Here is a 25,939-nt window from a genome sequence, read left to right as displayed (position 1 = left end):
ATCCTCTTTAATGACTGAAGGGAAAAACCACTCCTTGAGTAATATTGTTAAGAGTTGGACGTGTTTCTACAGGTCCTAATGACCTTTGGCTGATACCACTACTAGAACATACAGATCCCTGTTGCATACTACAGCAAGGCATGACAGTTAATAGTCCTTAAAACACACAAAACAAACCTATTGCACTGGAATAAGTTCTAGTTCTGCTAAATAGGGGTTTATAAACCCTTTTTCATTGATCCTTTTAACCAATGATAAGTTTTTAGTTGAAACCATCACATTTTCCCCTCATAATTAGTATTCAGGAGTCTTCAAAATCATTTTAAAACTAGTCTAGTAATTCACACTGTTACTCAGACCTCTGTGGGGGGTAACACAATTCTGTTTTACTTCTCTAGATGCTTTACCTAAACAACCGCAGGAGTCACATTCAATTTTTGTTTTTCTACCTTATCCTGCTGCAGAAGATCCAGATGTTGTATGACACAAGAGAAAGATGTGCACATTGAGAATCCAATACTAGGGCTTGTAAAAATCTAGAGTTCATGTAACAGTTAGCTAATCAGTAATAGAAAAAAAAAATCACTTGGAACAATATGCTGGTATCCCATCATTGGAGCTACTGATTCTGGATGTCAGAAAGAAGAACTGACTACAGGAAAACTAGTCATAATTTTTGCTCAAGTCTCAGCAGAATCAGTCCCATGTTGTACTTTAGAGCAAAGGAGGCAGTTAAGTTGTTTATTAATGACAGTGGAAACAAAATAAAAGTGATAAAGCAAACAGATACTTCTTTAAATATAAAGTTTCTAGTCATCTAGTGTTCTGTCAGGCTCTTTTTTTCTTTTGGATTCATGCATAGTTGCAAAAACCCATAGAGGATTTAGGGAGACATGATACTTCAACATAAGCTGTCACCTATGACAAAGTCTGAACAGCAAACATCATATAAAGAAAAACTCAAAACATATTTACAAATTCATATTTTGTAGTCATTGAGAAATTTCTTTGTTATCGAGTGACAGATTATGCATGTACACTACATTCCAAAAAGGCATTATTCAATCAGAGTCACTTAGCATAAAATTAAGCTGAAAGACAGATTGTCCAAAAATAAGGCCAGTTTCATTCCAAATGTATGTATCTGATAACCAGAATTTTCTGGTACTTGTATGTTAATAAAAAGAGCATAAGAGCACCTGATCTAACCCAAGTGGGATACATTGACCAACCTGCAAATTTCATTCTTAGCAGAAATTATCAACAGTAGAAACTCATGAGAAAGGACAATAGTACACACCTTTTTTTGCCATCTTGTCTATTGCTAATTTTAAATGTTTGTATAAAAACAATTCCCCACACCGCATTTGTAATATGATCATAAATACGCAATAGTTTAAAACTGTAAGATATGATTACCTCAGACTATCAAGCTGTTCTGCACTTTGGAAAAAAGTCAACAAAACCTAAACATCTTTCTCTTCCTCTCCCTCCCTCCTTTCCCCCCCCACTTCCAAGCCAGGGAAAAAAAAAAAAAAAAATTATATTCTGATGAATATTAGAGCTGGCACCAACATTCATGCTAGTTGCCCTGATGTGCAACAGAAAGTTCATTTACAATAGTCAGACATATTCTTATGCACTAGTCCCAAGAGTTCAAAGAGCTTCTGAAAACAGTTTTGAAGCAAACAAAATCCCATCAGGTATGATGTGGGCAGCGTCCAGAAGGTGCAGGAATGTCCAACACTCTACGTCGATCTTCATATTCATCAGTGTCTGTGGAATCTTCATCTTCATCCACTGCATATTCATTATGATTTGTTTCCTAATACAAAACATACACATATTTAATCAAAATTTTGTATTCCAGCTACTTATAAAGAAGCACTAACAATTCCCTAGAAAAATTGAAAGCCTATATTACTGCATCAGTTACCGGAGGTAGATACCATACCCCATGTCTTAACACCAGTTCCCTAAGCTTACAATAATAATTAGCAATAAAGATAAATTTTGCCTAAGTACTTGACCATTAACTCAATAAATAGCCACTAGTTTTATACATGGAATAATTAAGGCTATGTATACAATGCCACAAGGTACCACAATTCAGCACCCTAGTTGTACCAATTTCCTTGGCAGCTTATCTAGTCTTTTAGTACAGGTAGTTTTTATTTTGTTTGTTTGTTTTTTAAAAAGAGGGTCGTTACTACCTTTTAAAACTAGAGGTACAGCAAAAGATATAAAAGCAAATGATTTTCACAGTCAGCTGACTGGAAGAGGTTACAACTCACAGATGTAAGCTTCAGTTAAATATGACATTTTCCATTATAAGCACGACCTCTGCTGGCATTTACTGTTACAGCTACTATCAAGTTTCTCAAATCCCTTGGAAAAACAGGAAAAAGTGTAAAGATAGATGCTTACTCCTAAGAAAGACTCAGTGCTTGCACAAAGTCTTTTAAGTTCTATCTGAATTAGACACTAAATAAGAGCTATGCTAGTGATAAAATAAAGCAATCTTCTCTAAATGTGCCAAAACAAACAGAAAAGTTAAAGATCACCTACAATTACATTACAGTAACAGTAAGCTAAGTATCTTATTGATTTCATTAAGTGACTTAATGAAATGCACTTCAGTGTGAACTAGTGAGCATAAGAGGACCAACACCTTTTTAGAATTGTTATTAACTTAAACATTTGTTGTTGAAGAAAGTGAATCAACAGTTATGGCTAAAACATACTGTAGTGTGGTGATACCAAGAAGGAATATTTAAAAGAACTAAGAAATCTGAACAGCTAACTCAATGCCATGCTTTGAGGTACAAATTAAGAAATAAAGTAGCTCCTTAAAACAAAATAAACAAACAAACCTCAACATTGCTGCAGTCTGCATAATCAGATATACCTCTGAAATACACCCTGAACAGACATAACCATACATACATATTTCTGTGCATTCTGGGGAGCGCTGGAGCTTAGACACAGGACAACAGAATGGTCAAGTTCTACCCCTGTTAAGAGCCTACAGGGCAACAGATCTCACCTGATAAGACACAGTTTGACCTTGATACCAGACAGAGGTGAGGACCCAAGAAGGAACACCCATAGCCAGTCAGGACTTCTTGTGAAAGCTAGGACCTAGGGTCTTGAATTAAATTGGTACTATTACATGCCAAAGCAACAAGGATATATGGCTTTACTGACGTAGAAACTGCCTCAAAATACTGCTATGGTTTCCAGACTGATGTAGGCTTAACTGTGGTATGTTTTATATGGAATTACCAATCCAAATACTGTTCAGTACTGTGAGTTTTGCAATACAAGTGTTAGTGTGTGTTTTTTTTTTTTGTTGTTTTTTTTTTTTTTTTAAAAATCAATCAATATTCCAGAAGCTGAAAAGAATTTATATAGTGGGAAGTTGCTGAAGTCTCATATGTAGTGATTCTTTTAGTTTTTGTTGAAGCAAACCTGAAAGAGCCCATTTTCAAGAAAGTAACTGAAACTCGTTTCAACACACAGCTGCACTCCCCTATTAAAATCAATCCAAGTGATCAATGAAAACAGAAGGTGAGACACAAAATCCAGGATAAGCACAAATGCATATCTACTTACCATTCGTGCTGTAGACACCTTGAATGTTGGGCACACCATATGAAATCTGGGAATTGTAACATTAAAGAATTTGTCCTTGTAGTAGAGGCAGTGGAAGGTGTAATACCCCTCCATATATCCAGATGTCGTGGAAAAAGTGGTACAGCTGGTATATTCATAGACTCTCCCTGGACTGATTATTGGAAACTCCCCTGTTGGTAAAATACCAGATCACAATAAGTAAGGACTAAAGTATAACCATAATTTAGCACTAAAGTTAACCACAATTTAGCAGTTTGCTGAGCTCTATAACATTCAGACAGATGATTTTAGATTCCTGTGGACATAAATTATTCTTAGTAACTAGTACTAAAAAGAACTGTTCGGAGAAAATTTAACTAGCAGGCTTTTCAAACTCCCCTTGTAAAACAACTTCAAGACAAAACAGATACATACATATGTCTTCATTTCAAGCAATGAAATTCTGTTTATACAAACCACACAACTGCCACCTTCTCATCATAAGGAATAACTAATAGTGGAACTTTCATAACATGTATGCTAAACAGATTCATAAAAGCAACCTTTTACTTACCAACTACTCCAGGACCCTGAACCTCTTCTACATCACCTTTGGCATTTGTTATTCTCCAGTATCGACTGTCCAGCTGACAAGCCTTCTCAGGAAGAGCATCTTTGGACATTTCAATTCTAGAAGCCAAATAGCATACTTAATGGTTACATAACTACTTTCATACATATCAAGAAAAGCTTGGTAGTCTTGGGCTCTGTCTCAAAATAGACTGGGGAAAAAAAACACAACACACTGCAGTGAAGTATACTGAATCAATCACCAAGATATACCTGTCTATTCACTGTAGTTATTTAGCCCTTTCTAAAGGGCAGGAATTACTTAGAAATTCTTCCCCTCACCCATTACTGTACTTTGCCAATTACCAACTTGACAGATACTTTATGTACCTGGCCAGGTAATATTTTAGTGATCTTTTCTATTAGAAAGTACTGCAATGCTGTGCACATTCAGATACTTCCCATTCATTTTAGTAACTTTATGAATTCTGTGCATAAATTTGCAACAGTTGATGATCTTAACACTACACAAGTCTCCCCTGTGTTTTAAGGGTCATGCAGTTATTCTCACCTGATTCTGTATGTGAAGAAATAGTGCGGTGGATGTACAGAACTGAGTTCAGGTAGAAAAGACGTGGACACAGAAACAGTAATATCTCCTGTGGTAGCAACACATTCTTTATCATGGACATACCTACAAAAAGAAAAACAAACCTAAAAATAGCTCTGAACATTCAGTACAGAAAACTGAAGATGTAAAGTGATTAGTTAATCACTAATAAGAGCACTGTGGGGCTAGACTTAGAAGTAATTCATAATTTGGCAGTTAAACAAAGGATGCATGCAGAATCTTTAGTATATATTCTTCCCAAACTCATACAGCTACAGCTCTGTGTAACTGCATTAATGCTTGTATTAAGCTAGCGGTATAATTGGATCTGAAGTCAGTGAAAACCCACTTGTTTAACAAGGATGCATCCTTATGCTATTTAAAAACCAAAAACCTAACAACTCCTACAGCAAAGAAATTTTCAGATGAGGAGCTTGTGTTCTGGAACACCCCAGTTCCACAGAAATAAGGTTCTTATATTTAGAAGAAATTATACATGGGTGAATATTCAAACACCAGAACAAATCCTGTTTATGTACTGATTCTGCACTGTGTTACTTTAGAGACCAGTTCACTGGAACAACTGATTTTTTAATAGCTAAGAACAGCCCTGCAGCTGCAGTGCACGCATAGCAGACAGAATAAATGATATGGTACTAGCTATGCTTCAGATCAACTGTATCACAAGATTCCAGTTCTGATAACACAAAGTTATAATCTCTGAAGCTTGTGATGTTCAAAAAAAGCTTTTAAGCATTCTGTTTTAAAGTTCTATCTGAAACATCTCATGCACTTCCTCTTCTCCACCATTAGCTTTTGGTATCACAAACGCAGAACTACTGCAAAAGAAGTCCACATTCTAAACAAGCCATCAACACACTGCAGTGAAGTTATAAATCCCGGTCACAATACCTGAAAATCTGATCTCTGATGATAGGATAACCACCAGTTACAACCTTGTTTACGTAGGATGTAAACCATTCCAAGTAAGATGTACCTAGGTGTCAAAGAAGAGAAGTGTTCGTAAGGACAGACAAGTTTACCACTGAGTACATTATGATAAATATTCAAAGCAAACACTTTAAAACTTTGAATACTTCTACGATATATTCTCAGACTTTTAGATGACAGTTAATATCCCAGCTCATTCAATCAACAAAGATCATTTGTAGAAAGCAACCTACAATGAAGATTACATATTCCAGAAATGCCAAAGCAATCAAAGAAGCTCTTCGCTAAGTATATCACATTATAATCACAGCCTTCAAATGCTGGTGCCTGTCATCATGTTTTCCTTATCAAGACTGTTCTGCTATGATTTGGAAAGATGACTAGTACAGCAGCCTATTCTTTTTGTGTAGCTATTTCCAGCTAGTCTACCTACAAGGAGCACACAAGCCTGCTGATGGACTTACTTAATTTTGATAGATATATATATACACCAAGTTTCCATATGAATACTTTAAGAAACTTGCTAACAAATTGCAGAGTTTTCCTCTCCTTAAGAACAGGGATGAGGCATAGACAGCGAGATGCTCTGCACTCCTCCTACAAACCCAGAAGAAATAAGGCTGTACGTCATTCAAAAGAAGCTAGAATTTTCTTAACCATAAAGCCATTGTCTGAAAAAGCTTTTTGTACACCTACAGCCATTATTTAGGAACAGCTTGATTTCTAAGCAGACAGTCAAGCTGTCACATTTAACTCTTAAAGAGCGGAGTTTCATACAAGCAATACTGCCTTCCTGGAAAACAATTTCTCAGCTACAGATTTTCTAAGCATTGTGATAGAGTTCAACAGAGAAGTACACAGAGTTCTTCAAATATTTGTCAATATCACTCAAAAAAAATCTTGAAGCTAACTGAAATACTGTGAAACCATTATCCTAGCCTCCACTGACATGTTATCAAGTATTATCACTCCTGTTAGATTACATGTACTTACCACTTCTTCCTTTGTGCAAGAGCTACGTGTACTGTCCTTTAACCTTTTGGAAGTCTAAGCAATTCCAAGCTTATTATCCTCCTTTCTACCACTAATCCACAAATGCAAACCTTGTATAAAGCAACTCTGAATGGAGAAAATGGACCAATTTACTCTGCAATGTTCAAAAAAAAACCTAGATAAATGCTGTATATGAAGCTTCCCCTCCACCCTGCAATATGCCAAGATAAACCCTTTCAGCCAAGTGCTATACGTTTAGGTACGATGTTGGATCACCTCACCATTGAGGCAACGCCATAAAAGCGGCAAGCTCGAGGTAACAATACAAATACACCAGAGTAGCTTTAAAGCATTACATCATCCTCAGGTGAAAAGACACAAGTAAACAGCTATTAGTCTTGAGCTTTTGCTGTAACTTCCCTCCGACTATCCTAAAGAACATAGTGCACTCCAAAATATGACCTTCATAAAACAGATGACAAACTTTTTACTGCACATTGAAACCAGTTCACAAAATCTATGAGTACATAGAAAGGTTTCCTAAAATTAGAGTGGCTAAGAGTTTACCTACCTCCAACCTAAACAAGCAATAGTATAGCATTGTCTAATGTAGTTTCCCACTGTTACTATTAGTACATATATCTGAAGAAATATACAATGCTAACATGAATTTTGGCACCAGTTAGAACACACCTGTCTAAATTAATTCTTCTGACTCAGTGGGAGAGCACAGTCACGGTTACCAGATTTCAGGGAATGAAAACAAAGAATCATTTCAGCTAATGTACATATCAGACATGATCTCAGTGGACTACTACATAACCAAATTACACAGAAAATTAGCCAAATCAAAATTCAGAAAGGCTTTCTTCTGTAGCTATGGTTATAATTAATAAGATTTCATTAAGGGACACAATATTTTGAACTTCCAACATGGTAGCAAAAACTACTGGAAAAAAGCCTGCCTATTTGGATGCGTATTTACTTACATCATTCCAATGATGGCTAATTTAAAGCATTTGCTCATCTTGTTAGACAGGTTAATACACTGAGTAATCCGTATACAAGGCACGAGGAAGGACAAACTTCATTAAAGAAAACTTCCATCTCATTTCAAATAATCACTGATGTTTTAAATCAGGTTAGTGTCTTGTAAGTAGCACAGAAAATTTAGAGCACTTCCTCTGTACAAGTCAACTGCACTGTACAGTTTGATTTGATCTGTCAAACACTGATGTATATTTTCTACACACAATTAAAACATTCTGCAGAACTCTTTATTCTGAAGTGTTACCTGTAATGAACATATCAATAGCAGACGGATTGCGAGCCATTTGGTCCTAAAAGGGAAAGTTATGGATTTATTAGAAATAAAGCATTAGACTTCAAAGGTTAAAATTCAACATCTGAAACGTAACACATGGAATGCTTTCCCTACATTCACGAAACCAATAATCTGGCTTCTTAATACACCATTATATTCCCAGCCAGATATTCAAACGTATAATGTAAAACACAAATTCCTGTCCCTGTGAGTACTCAGCTGATAATTAAATGTACAGCTTGAACATTCCATTAAGGTTAATTAGATTTAATGCATTGCTTAAGAAACACAACAAATCAAAATATATTGACTTAGAACAGAAACAGTAAAGTTGAGCTTGGAGAGGACCTTTGGAGATGATCAGTCCAAACCCCCCACTCAAGACAGGATCAGCTAGGGCAGGTTACCCAGGACCATGGGCTCTGTCTCCAAGAGAGAGACCATGCAACCTCTGTAAGTAACCTGTTCCAGTATTCAGCCACACTCAGAGTAAAAAGCTCTTTCCCTATGTTCAGATCAGGTTTCTTCTGTTTCAATTTGTGCTTACTGTCTCTTCTTCTGTAATTGGGCAGGCATCACAGAGAAAAGTCTAGCTCTGACTTCCTTATGCCCTGCTATCCAGTATTTATACTCATTGATAAGATTCTCCTGAGCCTTCTCTTCTCCAGACTCAACAATTCCATATCCTTTACTACCACATACCCCCTTGAAACAAGCAAGACTGTTCAGAGATAACCCAAAATTTACATAGCACTTCAAGTTTCAGAGCATTATCCAAAACGTTTAATTAATAATACATAATACATAATACAAAAGAAGAGCTTAACAATCCTCCACGTGATCCCTTATCACGACATTTCCTGGAAATCCAAGTGCTACATGCTTTGAAAATAAACAGCTAGAAAGCACATAGCAGGAAGAAGATATCCTCCCAGCCCACCAACTTCTTTTTATTATATATAAATAGAAGAAACACTCTTCACTTCCCCTGCTTTTTTTTTGAGGATACCCTTCAGTAAATTCACATTTATCATATCTGGGTGAAGAAATTCGTACAGATGAATATCTCCCAAAGAAAAGCTTTTATTCCTTAAAGGAACAAGATTATATACCTGCCATAGCTATAAACAAATTTAAGTAATATCTTCCAATAAAGATGAAAAGATGAATGCCATCCACTATCATAAACCTATGGAAACTGCTATAGCATTAACTACTTCATGTAAATTTCTTTCATCTAATAAGCACTCCACTTGTATACTTTGGTGAAACCTGATGGCAACTCAAGGACAAACAATGGAAACCAGCATGCTGTCTTAATATTGACCTTATACTATGTAAAGTATTTTGGGTATCAGATAACATTCAATGGGGTACCATCAACTATTTGAAAAGTACATTCAGAAGTATAAACATATCCTCCTTACTGGACATTGATAGAAGATCTCGTATTTGTTTCGTCCTTCCACACTCTCCAGGGCCATGTACTGGCTCAGGCCAGTGTGAATGCAAAACGTAAGCGGAAGGCATTGTTTCAGACCTAGCCTCTGTTGAAAACCTCCAGCAGCTGTGTCGATATCCAACAAGTCTTCAGAGCGGTAGTGGTTTGACAGCGCCATACTTCCCATCAAACTTGAAACAAATAAAAAAAGATAAACAGATGATACTACTCAGAATGCAGCGACAGCTTCAGAAATCTTTTCTAAGTATTAATTCTATCAATGCTCTGGATGCATGTTAGAGCTAGATGAAGTCCAACTATAATACTCAAGAGCAGAGCCACGTTTTAGTTCACAGCACCAGCCTTCATAAAGGAAGGCTTGGTAGCTCTCAAATATTTCCTGGTACATTCTGTGCATCCCAAAGCACCCTTTTAAACTGTTGGAGATTCTCGTGTCTGCAATTACTTCAAAAAAGGTGCAGGCTTTCTGTTAACAGCTGACACAGTTTTCTATAGTAGCATAATGTAACAACAGACAATGCAGCCTGTATCTCAAGTTTTGATAGCATTGAAATTAACTTCCACAAAACATCCATGATTTTTTTCAATTAGAATAACAACCTGCTATAGTAAATCATTCATCAAAACCACAAGTGACCTAGGTGCTTTATACTTTGGAGAAAATGTTGAGAAGCAAAGAAAGAAAACAGCTACTGTATCAGAGAAATTAAAATCTCAGTATAAAAACTTAGGCAGACAGATACAAGCAAAGCTGTACAAGGAAAGAATGAGACAATATTCATCAGCATGACATGACAAGACTATCAAGTGTCCTTCTAATTTTTCCCTCTTGCTTTTTGTAAACATCACTATAAAAGATGAGATTTTTGGTTGTTGTTTTTGACAATAAGAAAGCAACTCTGAAGACCATAGGAGCCTCCCTGCTTATGAATAGAATACACACAATTGGAAAAAAAAGTTGTACTAATCTGAAAAGTGTATCACATCAGGAATGAAAGTGAGTATCAGAAACTGAAGTTAACACTGATATGAGTGACAGGTGAGATAAATGCTAGGGCAAAAATAAAAAACAAGCAACCTACATTCAATCTAACAGGGGCAGAGAACAGAAGAATGGGGTAACATGATTTAAGTATTCACTTACAAGGGCACACACTGCAGCAGCATGCTTAGCAAGAGGAAGAGAAGACTACATTTGTCAAAGCCAAAGAAAAACACGCTGCAAAGAAGTTTTTGTGAATGACAAGAAAGACTCAGACTTCAGATGTAGCCTGGGTTTTGACAAGGTCTCAGCCTTCAGCGAAAACTTTGCAGAGTAAAAAATCAAAGTGAACAAATTAAAATAAAACTTGAAATAAGTAGACAGGAGTTCTGTAAAAATCCTTTAATTTCAGTCCATCTTACTAACTTTTTGACTTCTGTATTTAAGAAGTCACATTTTATTGTTTTTATTTTATTAAAACCAGACTTTTTGTTTGAAAAGACATTTTTATCTTTTTTGGAGGCCTTTCTAGAAGAGATGTCTAACCAGGTCAACATAAAAGTTTCTGAAGACTCTATGTCCCATCATATACATATGCTAAGTATCAACTAACTATGAGATGAGCATCTAACGATACTTCACTAAGAATTGCACTTTAATACCTCCTTAATTCAGGTTACTTTACAGATCGATCTTAAAAGCAAAATACAACAATTTAATACATTTCAAACAGGCTAATGGCATGAGATTAATGAAAGCAGTAGTTAGAACAACAAATATATTACTCATAAACATGTTTTATATAACCAACATGGGACTTTGAAACATTTGGAAGGACATCAAAAGAAGTCCATGAAATATTCTTCTTATGAACCAGCAGGACACATGAAAAAGTTTACACACTAACGTGTTATATGTACACTATGTATCTGGAAAAAGGCCTGCAGTAATAGAGTTCATGTTTTTTGCAATTGTAGGAGTACAACAGATTTTGCAACAGCTTTCTCATCCTTTTTTTGGCAGATTTGACTGACATTCTCTCAAAGCTCTGAAAGATAAAATATTTTGCCTATGGTGCATTGATGCAAGATATTTGTCAAAATCATGAGGAAGTTTGAATTCTAACGCAAAGTCAATGATAGTACAGGAATTGCATTGGAATTAGCACATGAAAGCTCCTAGAACCAGAAACAAACAAAACAGCCAGCATCCATCCCAAACTCCAGAGACTTTAGCTTCTCCTTAGGGTTGCTGCTAGATCCAAGTAACTAGAACTCAAAGAGATCTAACTGATTGTACAATTCAAACTAGACTGGGCCACTTCAGAGCAGAGTATTCTTGACAGATCAATTAAGGAAATTCTCCTAGGGTTAGAGTAAGACTGATCAGTCCTCCAATAAATTGTCTTTCAGTAACGTCACCCAATAGCATAGTGTGGACTAAAAAGTAATCCATAAAGGTACATGCAAGAGTAGCTGAGCTTCCTTGTCTTTATAAACGATATATGAATTTTTCTCCCTTCCCCCAGAGAGGCTGAGAGCCATAACTTTCTCTTCCCCAACCAAACACACAAACCTATAGTTTACACCTCCCCACCCATACTCCCTTCTAAGTTGCCTTTAACTGATGTTTGCAGATGCAAACGCTTGCAGACGCTATACTTTTACTGGCGTTATGAAAGCAGTGACTCAAAGCACAAGCTGACACACGTCAGCATGATCTAAGTCGCTCCTACCTTGGGCAACAGGTTCCATTTCTCTCATTTTTCCGTATGTATTCTTGCTAAAATCTAAGCACAGATACATGAAGTACCTAACAGTGACAACATGCAAGATGCAGCCACATCTAGTCCCAGTGTTCTCCATTTTTGGCCTAACATGCCCATCCCATCAACTCTCTGCAGACTTCAACTACCTAGAGCTGAACTTTGCAGTATTTACCTGCCACAACAAAGCACAGAACTACAGGGCTGACTAGTAAGCCTGTCCCAAAGGTTACACCAGGCCTTCCACTTGTAGTGTGGCAGCCTTTCTTGCTCTGGGTCATGTATCAGAACCAACTGGCTCCACCAGAGAGGTTTGTCAACCTGGGTGTAGGCTTGTGCTCTGCATTTGAGGGCACAGCAATAGATCACAGCCCACTGGCAGTTATTCAGGCCAAAAGGCATGCCCAAAGGTGTGCGTCCCCTGCTACAGCCCTTCCACAGGCATGTTACTCATTGCAGAGTGGGAGTGAAAAAGCAGTAGGAAGAGGTGCAAAGCTATACACAAGCTGCAGAGCTGCATGTTGATCACTTCCAAGCTGATTAAGTGCAATAACCGTATTTTGCATAAACCGACACTGTAAGCTTTATGAATCCTATTAAGGTTGATAAAAATTATTAGGAAGTCATCCACTGATCAATGATATGATTGCTGTTAGTAACTACCACTTTTTACTCTACCAGGCAACAGAAGGAAGCACTTCCAAAATGGGAAGAGCTATCTCATTTAAAGCCTACAGAACTAGAGCACCTACCCCTCCTCTAAAAAAAAAAAAAAAAAAAAAAGTCTCTCCTAGAACAGAAAGAACTATAAGTCATCCTTATGGTTGCATAAAGCCATTTCCCATATTCCTTCCACGCTTACAATACTAGAATTAGAGAAAGCTGTGTCTGCTCTACCTGTGAAGGTTTCGGTATAGCGACATGAAAGCACTGCTCACTACAGACTCTGCAATGATTTGCCCTAGTTTTCCATCTTTTGCTAACACTTGTGGCACTTCGTCAAATGCTGAGCTACTAAATCTTTTTCTAGTTGGAAGATGCAAATCCACATCTGGTCATTTGCCTTCTAAACTTGATGTAAAATGAGTTTTTAATTGCTGATACCACTTGAAATTATAAAATCTTCTGCTTAGAAAACTTAATACGCAAAACTGACATTGTGATTCTACTGATGACCAACTGATTTGAAAGTTATTCCCTAAGCATTTGAAAGAAAAAAGTTATTAAATCATGAAGCCTGCAGTGTCAAGAGGCTAATTTACGTAGATAACATGAAGCAAAACTTAGTGGTATGTTAACTAAAATTTCTAACTGTTAGACTGAAGATATATAATATATATCTTCTATAATATATCTATATAATATATTTTTATATAAATTATATATCTATATAATTAGATCAATTAGTAATCTAACCACATTTTCAGTTACTGCTGAGAGTAGAAGATAACCAATTCGACACGTGTCACTCAGATACGATACAATTAATGTTTCATCTGTCCTGATCAGCAGATTTTTAATAAACAGACTATCCAATAAATACAACAGGAATTAATGACTTGATATGTAGTTTATGTTCCTTACCCGGGAACAACTAGCTTCTGTCCATTGTGAATACGAAATGAACATCGGTAGTCGTCAGGGAGTTTGCAGCCTATCTGCGCTTCCACAGCATCCAGATCTTCCTCCCGCACACTCTCTGTGTACAAAAAGAAACAGAGTATTATGAGCAGTTTTGGAGAGGGAAATAAAGAAGGGCTGTTCCTAAGAAACACTCAAATTTAATGCTGCTTCACTACTCTGCCCACAGTGTCTATATGCTGTTGCTTACAAAGATGAACACTAGTTAAGACCTTTTTCTTTAAAATTTTATTTCATGACATTTTATTAGAGCTGCATAGCTAGCAATAAGGAGAAACTACCTACTCTCCAGACATAACAGCATGTTCAAATTCTCTTTGGCAAATGAGAAGTAGCCCCAGCATTACTGATTTTTTATGTTATTACGAGGACAAATACAGGAATATATATTTCAAAGTATTTTGCCACTTGTAATTCAGAGAAAGCAAGTTGACAGAAATACAAAAGCAAGGAAAATTCAGTTTAACTTAGGGACGCAGTTGTCTATGAGCATGGTCTCAAGACTCTTCCACTGATTGAAGTCATGCAAATGGAAAACATTACTAAAAATCAAGTTATTTCAAATACAAAGTATGGAATTTATAAATGCCTTGATCAAATGAACATAGACACCAATATTTGGTAACTACTGTATGCCAGGTGTTATACAATGAATACTACACACATCTGAAAGGAGGCTGATTACTTTAACTAATTACTTAATACAGCACACCAATCTCTATCCAGTGAAATCTCAACAGGCCTGACTTAATCATGAAGTATTTATGAAGTGAAATGAACCTTCCCCCACAGTGTTGTAATTAGCTGACAGAGTCCCAGTTACAACTTTTAGGCAATACTGATGTGACTCTTCCACCATTCTAAGGGTTGCTTCTTTCAATTTCCAATCAAACCATCAACAAAATAAATTGGCTACAGCCACAATTCATCTAGAATTTGAAGCTATAAATATGTTGAGTGAATTGAGGGGATTTTCATATCAATTATCAACAGAAAGGGGTGGGGAGTAACTATTCTTATACCTCCACACACAATTCAGAGGGATTTCTACATCGTCGTTTCTACCAAACATCAAGTGGATGCCCTGTGCAGTCTGCTCTAATCAAGGTTTTCTGGGTGATTTTTTTAAAAAACATTTTTCGTATTCATTATCAGTTTAATTTATAAGACATGAGTTAACTATCCAGTGAAACAAGGTGCTGTACTAATGGTATTATGAAGGTTTGGGTCTTAGAAGAGCTCCTGCTAAAACCTTCCATCACAATACAAGGTTTCACTTTTTTTTTTTTGTCTTTTGGTAGACAAAGAGAAGCTTCACTGCACCAAATACCTTGGGAGGATTTTAAAAGTAAAACCATAGAAAGATCTGTTCATTTCAACACCTCCACCACAGATAATTTCCATCTTATTAATAAAACATTTGACTGACAATTTGCTGATTCCATATACCTGAGTGCTGTTTTCAATGGAGCAGAATGCAAGTTACAGAAATCAAGGCGTGGACATCTTCATCAAATACTATGGCCAGTGTAACACAAGACTTCAGGCTACCTACAACTCTTATGGCTTTTTCCTAAAATGGTATTACTTCAGTGATACTCAGAAGTAATCCCAAAAAATCAGAACAAAACCCAGCATGTATTAAATTCTAATCACACTTATTCATAAATAATTAGAAAAAAAGTAACAATCCAGCAAGCCAAGAAATGTGCAAGACTTAAATAGGAAATAAAACAGTCTAGTTTTTTCTTAATTTCACAGACCACACTATTAGACCAAGACATTTGATTTAATTGCACACAGATGATTGAAGATGAAAATGCAAGACCTATTTATCCTTATACCAGAAAAGCCCAAACTTCCTTTATGTCTTAATGTATACAATTTATGAATCAGAACACCAGAAGTACTTCAAGAATTAAGACAAACTTAATCTGGATATGTAATTTTAGAACTAAAAATCCTTATTCAGCTGCTAATTTACCTTTGTTAGAGGAATACAGGAAGACCTAAGTAAGAGGAAATACTCTCCCTTTTTGTTTGGCTTTAGTTTAAAACTGCCCGTTTTCAATGTGAATGTGCTTTCATTATGTCTTCAGAAAAATCTCATGAATAAAGATCACACCAACAAGCCCCCGATCCTTGAAATAATGGGACTAGTAAAAATTAAAAATAAAAAACAGTCCCAGCAACTATAGACAAAAGCAGTGGGAGTATTTTCATTTGTTCACTAGAAAAAAATATGTTTTCTTCTCTTAAATCTTTGGAGACTCTATGAATCACTAGTAACTGAGGAAGTACTATCCATGTGTCCCCCTCTATTTATTTACTGTAGGGGAAGGGAGAGCATGTCTCCTTGACTTCCAGGGCTCCAGTAATCAATGCACATGCCTAAGATAAAAACAGTATAAAACCTAAATGTCAAACAATGCAGCACTAGCCAATCTACTAAAGGAAGTAGATCTTATACCATACCTTTCAAAGAACCAATCATCCGAGGACACCGCTGTCCCAAGTACTTCTCTAGGTCATCCCAGGCTTTTTTCAATGTAGCATAATACTGGATATATCTTCCTAGATCAGAGTAGGTGCTGATGAAGATAGCTTTCCAGCTCTGATTTCGCTGACTTTTTTCTGCACTAAGTAGACATGAAATAAGAAAGGTTAAACACCAGTCTAAAAATCTTGACTTCTGAAACCAGCACGTTAAAATTTGTTATTTGACAGAAAAGGTGTGCATAATACTATGCCAAGAACATTTCTCAGTCACACGAAGCTCCACCAACTCAATTATTCTGGCACCTTGGAGTAGAATTAGGAAAGAATCTGGGTACGTAGTATCTAGGGAAAATTTAGACACAGTATTTCCGTAAAGGAAGAGTGCTGTCTGTCATTAAGTCTTAGAGAACTGGTAAAATAGCTAAATCAGATCACATTTCACACATTTACAGGGAAGGCCTTTGAAAATCTAATTTTTTATGACTGCATTAGTCATTAACTCCTTTATTTTCCCAATAAGAAGGAAAAAGGAGCAAAACAGTTAAATGAGAACTTGGTAAACTGATCTGGAAAGTCAGTTTCTTAAAGAATCACTGCATATTGAATTCTCCTCACAGGCACAACAGCAGAATGCTGGAAGATAAGCTGCCAATAAAGTGTTGGTATCTGACAAAGGATGCTTGCCTCCAAAAGCATAGCAGCTTTTGCACTGTTGTGTAAAGACATATTCCAACTCTTCAGACTCCACTAAGCATGTTCAATCTAAGAGATTTAATACAGCTCAATACACCTGAACAATAATTTCACATTTGAGAAGTCTTCACACCAGCTTTAACATTTCTTTAGCTCTAATAAAGAAAGACAAAACTTGTTTCTTGAGGATGAGTTGAGGAGAAAAAAGACATTAAATATAATCTAGAAAGTTATATAAACTAATGACAATACCAAAGAGTTAAAAGAGGAAAAACCCAAAGTGAATCATGTCCCAGCAGATGAGAGAAGTTTCAGTATATATATATACACTCAGGTATTTGTAGAAGTTTCCTTCAGCCTTGATTACTCACTTTTCTTGGTTGAAGGGAGGCCAGCATCTCAGAAACCAACACAAGAGTCTGTTCTGCTTAGTGGAATCCTAGCCCCCTCAATTCCCCCACATACGCAAACCATGTTCCTCTTCTCTAGTATCAGGTACTCACTTTGAACTTTCCACTTCCTTATCTTCATTCCCCAACCCCCCTTACCAGATTTTCCTTTCTAGTTTGGATTCTAATTAAAATATCACTTAGGATTTTTATGCAGAGAATTTCAAGACAAAACTTCTACATCTTTTTGCATTACATCTTCACAAGCTGTATGTAATTAGAACATTCACTGTATGTTTACAAACACCGATGTCCTGCATCTGGGGAGAAATAACCCCGTATACCCAGTACACAATGGGTGCCAACAGACTTAGAGGCAGTTTTGTCAAGAAGGACCTGGGGGTCTTGGTGGACAGCAAGCTAACGATGAGCCAGCAATGCACCCTTGCAGCAAAAACAGCCAACAGATCCTTAACTGCAATAGGAAAACATTGCCAGCAGGTCAAGGGAGGTGATCCTTCCTTTCTGGATGGCACTGGTGAGGCTGTGTCTGGAGTACCATGTCCAGTTCTGAGCTCCGTAACACAGGAGAGACATGGACATACAGCACAAAGCCTCAAAGACAATTATGAGATTGGATCAATCTTTCACATTAGGAGAGCTTAAGAGAGCTGGAATTCTACTGCCTGGAGAAGAGAAGGCTCAGGGGCACCTCACCAATGCGTACAAATACCTGATAGGAGGGAGCAAAGATGGAGCCAGGTTCTTCTTGGTAGCGTGCACTGACAGGAGGATAGGCAATCAGCACTAATTAAAACCCAGGAAATTCCAACTGAACGCAAAGAAACACTCTTTCACTATGACAGTGGTGTGAGACAGTGACCACAGTCTCCATCTGTGGAGATCTTCAAGACCATACTAGACACAACCCTGAGCAGCCTGCCATAGGCGACCCTTCTTGAGCAGGGGAGTTGGACTAGATGACCCCAAAAAGTACCTTTCAACTCAACTATTCTGTGGTTCCAGTCAAAGCAGCCATTGCCACAGACATCCAGCTGTACCCCATAATTACAGTACTCAGAATATTACCTTCCTCCATGGAATATTTGGTGTCTGATAGTCAGACTGTAACTTCTCCTTCAGCCTAGTGATTAACAGAGCACCTCTTTGCTAACAATCCATAACCTTCCATGACACTCCTATATTCATGAAACTTTTATAGTAAATTAACATTTCTGATACCTCAAACCTTTCGTCATTTTGAAGCTGGTAAATGGCAAATAACATTACTTCCAGTAACTCTTAGATTGAAATGTGGACATAGCACAATAACGTAAGTCTTATTTTTATAGAGAGAAAGAGAGAGAAAAGGCTTAATACAATCACACTTACTCTGAAATAAGCCAGTATTTCTTGCAGTGTCTTTTCCACAATGGATCATGGCTTGAGAGCTGATTTAATCTCCGACTTAAATAGCAGCAACTATAAATATAAAATCATTAAGTTTGATTGCAAAAGAGCAGTGAAATAAACAGAGATAAATACTAATACATTGTAACTTGTGTTCTCATTAAATTAATGTCAAAGTTAGTCAACTGTCCTCTTTAGAGTTATTCTTATAAAGGTTAAGAGTCTCCATTACAGCTGTATAGGTCGTGAACTACTTTTCTAATTAACTACATACTTTGAGAACTTCAAGAATTGTCAGCAATTAAGTCATTTTGCAAAGCGGGTCACCCTGCACATCTCTTCAATCACAAACATTATCTGAAAGACTTGGGTGTGACTCTATGCCACCAGAGGTACATATTCCAGTAGGCCAGTTATTATGATTTAAATTGCTTCCTTACCTAAGTCTCTAGTCTCTACATGATCTTTTTCAAAAATGTTGCCATACTACTGAAAGCTGAATCAATAAGCCTAAGAATTATACAGTTTAAGTATTACAAAGTTATTTTCCACTTTAAGTTATTTAAATAAACTTTATGATGGAAAACAAAAAACTGCAAGTTGACTCTTATGAAGAGCACATATAAGCTCCTACCACTATTGCATTGCAAGTAACACTGCTGCTCCAGGAATTTCAAAGAATCATATCCTGCACTATCCAGCATTATTGCAGAAGCAGTATCAAGAGAAACTGTAGGATGTGAGTTGGGCATTGCCTTCAGAATCATTTAAGCTGATCCTTGCTTGATGCAAGGAGATAGCAATAGCTAACCCATATTCCCAATGCCTGGTAACTTGCTTTTTAAAAGCAGTAACAGAGGTACCATCAAACATGCAAGTCCATTCCCATTTTTACTTTTTACAATTTAAAAGTCTTTCTGGAACATAGAACTGCTATTAACAGCAAGGTATTCCAGTATATTAGTGTGACAAAACATCAGCCACATGCAGAACAGTAATACTGGGAATTATTACATTATTCAAAGATCCATACAATTTAAAAGAAATAAGTGTCTCACTCAGTCTAACCTCAACACCAGACAATAAACCTTTTCCTCCTTCTTCTCTATTTGAGCTGAATTGTCAGTTACACTTCAAAGAATCTTGCAGAAAGATACCACAAATACAGATGCAGTACCACCACTTCCTCTGGTAGCTTGTTCTAACAATTAATATATGTGTTTTAATGACTGTGATTAACATCTAAATACCCCAAACGAGGTTACCAAACTTCAGCTTTCAGTTACTGCCTTTTTTTTCCTCCAGTGTAGCTCAGATATTGCTAAATTAGGAAGATCAACAGCGTAAATGGACATAGTTACATACTGAAATAAAGGTACCTCCAAATCTTGTCTCTGATAAGCTAAGTAAGCCAGAGTCCAGGCCTGGAGAAAACATCTTGTGCTGAGACTACAGAATTTTTCATGTTTATCTGTCTAGTTCAGTCTTTTTTCCCCCCTAATAGTTTAAACAGCTTATAATGGGTATAACTACATTAGTATTTCAAAACTAACCTGAACAATGTAAAGTGATTATTCCTTCTTCTATGCCCTGCCATTACCCTTCCACTCTCAATGACACAAAGACACCAGTGTATTCATTTCTACCATCGTAATAGTTTTATGATGGAGACACACTGAATAGATTGTTAATGCCCTTGGATCTTTTTATTCATTACCTTTCATCAGCATGGTCTTGCACTTTTTTCCCCCTCAGAATTACAGCTCGCTTACTTGACTGGTCAGCTTGACCAGAACACAGATCTCTTGAAAGATTACTGTTACCTCACCTCTCCTTGCAGCATTTGTAAATTTTAATGGCTTTGCCTTTAAATAACACCTGCTAATGGTTTGCACTTCAAATTTAATAGCAACCCCAGTAGAACCACCATGTTGCTTCATGGCTGCTCATTAACAACAAAATCTTGACATTTGGCCATGTAAGAACTTCATTCACAACACAACAAATGTTTATTTGTAAGTGAGAGTATCCTGAAGTTAAAACCCTATCTGAAATTTACCATGCTGGCATTTATCAACCAAGCCTCTAACTGCTTAGAGGAAAGAAGTTACTGTGGCATCAGAGGAACATGTGGTTTCAAACTGGCTTTAATTGCATGTTTGATCAATTCTCCTTAATTAAAAAGAGATTTTGTCTCACGTCAGCTTTTCCGTTATTTAAGGACCACCACCAGGCTAACCAACCTGTGGAATACCAGAGAAACTACTGTAATGTTTGTGATAAAGCACGTACATGTCACTAAAGCAAACAGTAACCAACTAAAGATTTCCTCAATTGACGCTCTGAGTACCACAAACAGCCAGTTATGCAGAAATGCCAGTGTTGCCTTTAGAGCTAAGAAACCTAACCAGTATTTAATTGTCCTTGCATAAGGAAATCCACCTTATTTCAACTACATAACAAAAATAGGTACTGAGCCTTGCTACCTTTATCAACTACTACTGAATCATCTATGCTGACCATACATCATTACTCAGTTGCTAACATTTTTACTTTTGCTACGCTTAACCTTTTTTACTAACATCCTAATAGAAGTCTGTGATGCCTTCAGCCTTCTAATTAAGATCTAGGAAAAGAGAAACAACTTTGACAATATTCTGTGTGATTCATACACACTCCTCCCCCAAACAAACACCGTGATTCCAATCACTGCCACTGCTCGTACGCTATTGGTAAGGTTTTAGCTAACAACACATTGTTATCTTCACTGTTTGACTCACAACCCTTTAGCCACCTAGCAGGCCATCCAAGAGCAGCCTGCAACTTCCATTCACGTTTCTTGCTGCCTGAAGAGCCCTCCTGTTTGATTTTGCCCGCTTTGCCTCAGATTCCAACAAGAGCTCTTTCAGCTCTCCGAAAACACTGACTGGCAACAAGACCGCCCTTTGTCCGCCCGCAGATAGGCAGAGGAGCACTAATTCCGTCAACTCAGTTACCGGTTCTAATGGGTAACTTAGGGACAAATAAAAGCGGCATGACATGCGGGTGGGAAAAGCGAACATCCCCTTTTTCCTTAAAAAGGACGTAAAAAGGGCCCAGCACCGCTCCTCTCCGCCCGCAGCTCCTCAGGACGCCTCGCACCGCGCGGTGTCCCCGGAGCACACCGGCTGCCATGGGGGCAGCGCCGAGCGCTTGGGGAGCGCCCTGCCCCAGCCCTGCCCCATCCTCACCCCGTTTGCGAGCGGAGCCCAGCACGGACCCAGAAGTTGGGCAACCGCCGGCAGCCGCCTCCGCCCGCCCTCCCCGGGCCGTTTCCCCCGCTCCCCCCCGGCCCCGCCGCCGCCGGCCCGGCCTCGGCTCTGCTCGCCCCGCGGCCCGGGGAACGCCTCCCCCAGCCCCCCTTCCTCCCCCCCTTGTACCCGCACCTCATCAGGTCGCGGTAGTCGAGGAAGCTGAGGATGAGCAGCAGCGGGTCGGTGGGCAGCAGCTCCAGGCTGAGGGCCGCCGGCTCCATGTCCAGGGGCGCCGCCATCTTGCGAGACGTCCCAGCGGCGCCGCCGGGGCCGCCCCCGCCCGTCGCGCCGCGCCGTTGTCAGGCGGGGGCGGCCCCCAGCGCCCCCTGCCGGCCGCTCCGCCGGGCTCCCCCGCTCCGGGCCGCGGAGAGGAGCTGTGAGGGTGCTCTGCGCGGCAGGGCCGAGGGTTGGTGTTATAACACAGCTGACGAGACACATACACCCTGCTTTGATATACTTTGGTCCTTATACGCTGGTTCCACACAATCCTCTGGGACCGAAGTTAGAAACATAACACCGTTACACATAACCGAGAAAGTAAACTTCCCGAGATGAGTCTCTTTCAACTAAAAAAAAACACATATTGCAGCTTAGAGGTGTACCCGCTACAAGGTTTACTCTTAATATTCAACGATGTTTGCAGGTGCACCCCAAACAGGATGGTTGAAGTGACCCTTCCCAAACCACTTTTAACATGGACCGCCTCAGATAGCCAATTTACAGCAAGGCCTCACAAATTTCTATTTAACAACTGCAGTAACCTGACCTTAACCTATATACGTTTGGCCAAGTTTGATAAACTTTGCTTCTTACCTCTGTATCCAAACCCTGTATCTTAATCTTGTACCCGTATCGCACTATTATTTTTGTTAAGTTTCCTCCACATTTTATTAAAAAGAAAAATATTTTCAGAGAAAGTGTATTTTCATTTCATCCTACTCCCTTTGAGACTAACATATTTTCTGGAATGTGCTGTCTGTTCGTGCTGGGACCCAAACCACTGGCTATGTCCTCATGGGCCTGTCCCCAGAGCCACAGACCACAGAGCCACGGCCTTCAACCATGCTTCAAAAGAGCATTTGTCAAATGTCTCGTGTCAAAACCAAGATGTTGCAGGTGATACGTTTTGAGCTCAACAAGCAAAGTCTGTTTGCTCATCAAACAAAACTACTAGGTAGTAGAGCCACAAACATAATAAATTTATGATGATACGGTCCTGTAAAACTAAGAATACCACAGAATTTCACAAGTGATGAATTAAGCTTCACAAGCATCCTCTGAGGTAGATAAATATTAAATAGACCACAACTGATATGGAAAAAATCAAACAATATGTGATAGCCACAAAAAAAAGTAGAAACTAGTCTCACTACTCTCACTTTCCCTCACATTTAATAAGTTAAATATGCTTATTGTAAAGAAGGTACATTTATTGTTTCTACTGGATGTTTTTAAACTAATAATCCTTTTTTTCCCCCCTCTTTTTCTTCAGATACCAGTATTGTGTTATTGAGACAGAGTGGACTGTCCTTGCAACATCACTCAAATAAGAACTTAAAAGGAAAAAGCTAGTGGTTATATGACTGCATTTTTGCTAGCTGTTTGGGAGATTTTTGTCCTTTATAATTTGCATACTTGCAAATTTCCCCATGGAGAAGGAAACAAAATAGTAGAACTACACTTGAAAAGTTACTGAAAAGCTATTACTTGTATTTATGTTTGTTGGTCTTGGTTTTGTGGTCCAGCATGAAAATCTAACAATGCAGAGCTAAGAGAGGCCACATAATCCTTTATTTCTGTCGGGTTTTGCCAAAACATAGATACAAACCTAGGTTAGTAGTGCTTCTAGTGCTCCAACACTTTTATAGTTTTAAGGCTTGCATTGTTTGTCAATTGATACTTTTTTTTTTTTTTTTTTTTCAAATAATGAAAATCTGCTGTTTAATTTTCTAACATTGCCCTGAGGGGAAAGACCGCTTTTCCTCTGCAACACTTTCTAATTTAATTCTGAAAATCTACTTGAACTCTTTCATGTTCTTTTTTATTTTATTTTTTCTTTTTCCACAGCTGAATCCATCTTCCTCTGTTCTTATTGTGCTTTATTTGATTTGATATAATTCTATATAACTTGACGTGAGTCGATTTCAATGTAACATATGCATTTTGGGGAGGATATAGTCCCTCAAACAGCCATGTTAGATGTTCCATAAAACTGTAGAAGTACATTCTGTATTTCTTTTGTTCTCAGATTGTTTCTTGAACTTTCTCATTTGCTGTAAATCCCTCTGTTATTAGTATAATGCTATGTCATGGTCTGAATTTTCCTTAACATTTTGAATGTCAACCCAGAATATTAAATAACATTTTCCTGTCAGAGCAGTGTAAAACATCATACAGTATGAAAGAATCAGAAAGCTAAGAGGAAAGTGAGCCAGACCTAAAAGTAACTATATGCCATATGCTTACTGTATGTGTTATCCCTTATTCCTAACATAAAAAATGTTATCTTGAACAATTAAAACACCTCTGGAATTGCCGAAATACAAATAAAAATGAATCAATGGGAAAAAAGGAAGCCAAGTTATCAAGAACTGCTAAGAAAGTAGAAGCTACAACAGAAGGAAATTAATAATAATAATAATAATAATAACAATAATAATAATAATAATAAATGTGTCTTCATGATTTTACCAAGGAAGCAGAAATGCATGACAATTTACCAAGTTATCAGATTTGATAATTACATATTAGAGTGATTATTCAAAAAGAGAAAAATTCTGATGTCACCATTCAACAATTCATAATTTTTCTTCAATTTTCATTTATACCTGCACAAGATGGCCATTGAGCATGAAAATCTCCAAATTTTAGCAGCACCACACAGTTGTTCAGAGTGGGAGAAATTATTGAGGAAATTAAGAGATTACAGAACAGGACAATCATCAAACAAAGTATGTGCCAAGCTTAGAAGTTAGGGTCACAAAATCATCTGAGTGATTTCTCAAGATGTGCAGCAGCAGTACATGCAAAGATAGAAAATAGGAAAAGTACTTTGCTATGAAACTGCTGGTTTGGCAGAGAATATCTGTTTCTGAAGCTGAGCACAGAAATATTCACCCCAAAATTAGCACTTAAAATTTTAGCATTGAAATGTTTTACCCACAGCAAGATTTGCTTTCTCCATCAAATAGCTGACAGGTAAGTTATCAAGACATTTTTGCAGCTCATCCCAGAGAGAAAGGTTCTTTTTCACGTTATTAATGCAGCCTAGTTTTTCTTCCATTATTACCAGTCTTCTAGCCTAAATGGCTAAATGTATCAGAAGTAATCCTCAGGCTGAAAATTTCTCAGATTCCTTTGCACATCTCATATTTAATCTTTGGAAGATGATGAGTATTTTAGCATACTTCATTTATTTTTACTTATTGAAAATCTAATGAAATGACACACTAGGGATCTTTACCGCCAGGTGCTGAGCATCCCTTGAAATTTACCTAATACACTGAGATTTCCATCTGGGGATGGTCTACGTTTCACGAGCTCAGTTTCTTAGTGGTCTAAATGGACAAATGGGAAAAATGTTAAAGGGTGAAACTGACACTTTGGGGTAGCAAGCAGCTCAGGGAATCAGCAGTAAGAATCTGAGGTTTGATGATGCAGGATTGCTGGGGTTAATACAGAACACTTTGGGGGGAGGAGGTTGTGGATTATTTTTTATTTTTATTTTTTGGATTTCATGATA

At 37.7% G+C, this 25,939-nt stretch overlaps 1 protein-coding gene across 1 annotated transcript; it reads right to left on the bottom strand.

The window, feature by feature from the left end:
- Positions 1-727: 727 nt before the first annotated feature.
- On the bottom strand, positions 728-22,460 carry FBXO3 (F-box protein 3). The gene is made up of 11 exons (XM_084288226.1): positions 22,330-22,460; positions 18,887-18,976; positions 16,389-16,552; positions 13,857-13,971; positions 9,491-9,695; positions 8,034-8,079; positions 5,708-5,792; positions 4,757-4,879; positions 4,190-4,305; positions 3,616-3,806; positions 728-1,825 (listed from the first exon to the last, which is right to left on the bottom strand). The coding sequence occupies exons 1-11, from the start codon at positions 22,434-22,436 to the stop codon at positions 1,700-1,702; spliced, it is 1,368 nt and encodes a 455-aa protein (XP_084144352.1). The 5' UTR covers positions 22,437-22,460; the 3' UTR covers positions 728-1,699.
- Positions 22,461-25,939: the final 3,479 nt, after the last annotated feature.

The sequence above is a fragment of the Netta rufina genome (genome assembly GCF_964035555.1).
Source record: "Netta rufina genome assembly, chromosome: 5".
In the NCBI taxonomy this organism is placed as follows: Eukaryota; Metazoa; Chordata; class Aves; order Anseriformes; family Anatidae; genus Netta; species Netta rufina.
This window is presented reverse-complemented; position numbering and strand designations above follow the sequence as displayed.